The sequence below is a fragment of the Saccoglossus kowalevskii genome, chromosome 4 (assembly GCF_978046115.1).
Source record: "Saccoglossus kowalevskii chromosome 4, keSacKowa6.1, whole genome shotgun sequence".
NCBI lineage: Eukaryota > Metazoa > Hemichordata > Enteropneusta > Harrimaniidae > Saccoglossus > Saccoglossus kowalevskii.
The window spans coordinates 25,472,271-25,473,380 of NC_140644.1; the positions used below are offsets into that span (position 1 = coordinate 25,472,271).

The 1,110-nt window shown below is 39.8% G+C and overlaps 1 protein-coding gene across 1 annotated transcript; it reads right to left on the reverse strand.

The window, feature by feature from the left end:
• Positions 1–291: 291 nt before the first annotated feature.
• On the reverse strand, positions 292–876 carry LOC146747232 (neuronal pentraxin-2-like). Its single transcript, XM_085498351.1, has one exon. It carries the CDS (start codon positions 874–876, stop codon positions 292–294), a length of 585 nt encoding a protein of 194 aa, XP_085354477.1.
• Positions 877–1,110: the final 234 nt, after the last annotated feature.

The window sequence follows — 1,110 nt, forward strand, 5'->3', positions numbered from 1 at the left end:
AATCGCAGGGGCGGATACAGGATTTTTTTATGGGGAGGGTTCAAACTTTAAAATCGCCAGACTGAGTGAATGATTTTTTTATATTATACAAAATCAAATTGAATACATTTTTTAACGGGGGGGGGGGGTAGTCCGAACCCTAAGAACCCCCCAGATCCGCCACTGAATCGACACGCGTAAATGTAACTACAGGCGAACGAACATACATACATTACAACATTAAGTATTCGAACTCGTAGTCAATAATACGTGCAAGCATATGTGTTTCTAAACACACATGAACATCATACGTCATTGAAATCTACTCCTCATTACCTCGATTTCAGCTCCACGCAATAAACCACTCCACATATTAGCATTAGCCATATAGCCAAGGTAAGCATCTCTCCTGAGGAATCTATTCTGATTTTGTCCCATCATTAATAAACCTCCCCCAATCAGTGTATTACCAGTGTATAGACCATCACCGAAGACGAAGACGCCGCCGTCTTTGTAGAACGACCACAAGCCTCCAGCGGACCCCCAAGCAACACAGAGATGATGCCACTTGCCGTCCACCATATTCAGTCCTCTGTTATTCACCAATTCGGTGCTAAATCTTAAATAAACATTAATCATCTGTCCAACAGCCATTGCACCGTTACCAAGGGAGTTTGAGTAGCTAATAATAACTGATCTTCCTATTGTATCGAAAGATTTGATCCAAACGCAGAAGGTGAGTGCTGTCAGATCTGGTACGCTATTCGAAACCTCTACACGACTCATTTCACAGGAGCTGTCCAAATGCAGTTTCTTGTCGAACAGTTCCCCACGTTCACATGTTTCTGTAACATTATGGGAGCTATGTGATAACAAGCACGTGTGAACGACTAACATAAGGCTAATACAGGATTTCTTAAAAGAAGGGTCCAGGAATTTGAATTAACTGCTTTAATTGCAAGCATTATATTTTAACAGTCATTAACATGAAACTACCAGTCCTATATGTAACAATAACACATGTGTCGCTTATATAGTAGATATAAGTGTTCTGCCTGGTACATTAAATCATATATATATAAATTTAGATACTTGACAATCTATCGCACCTTAGTGTGAAATTGACATATA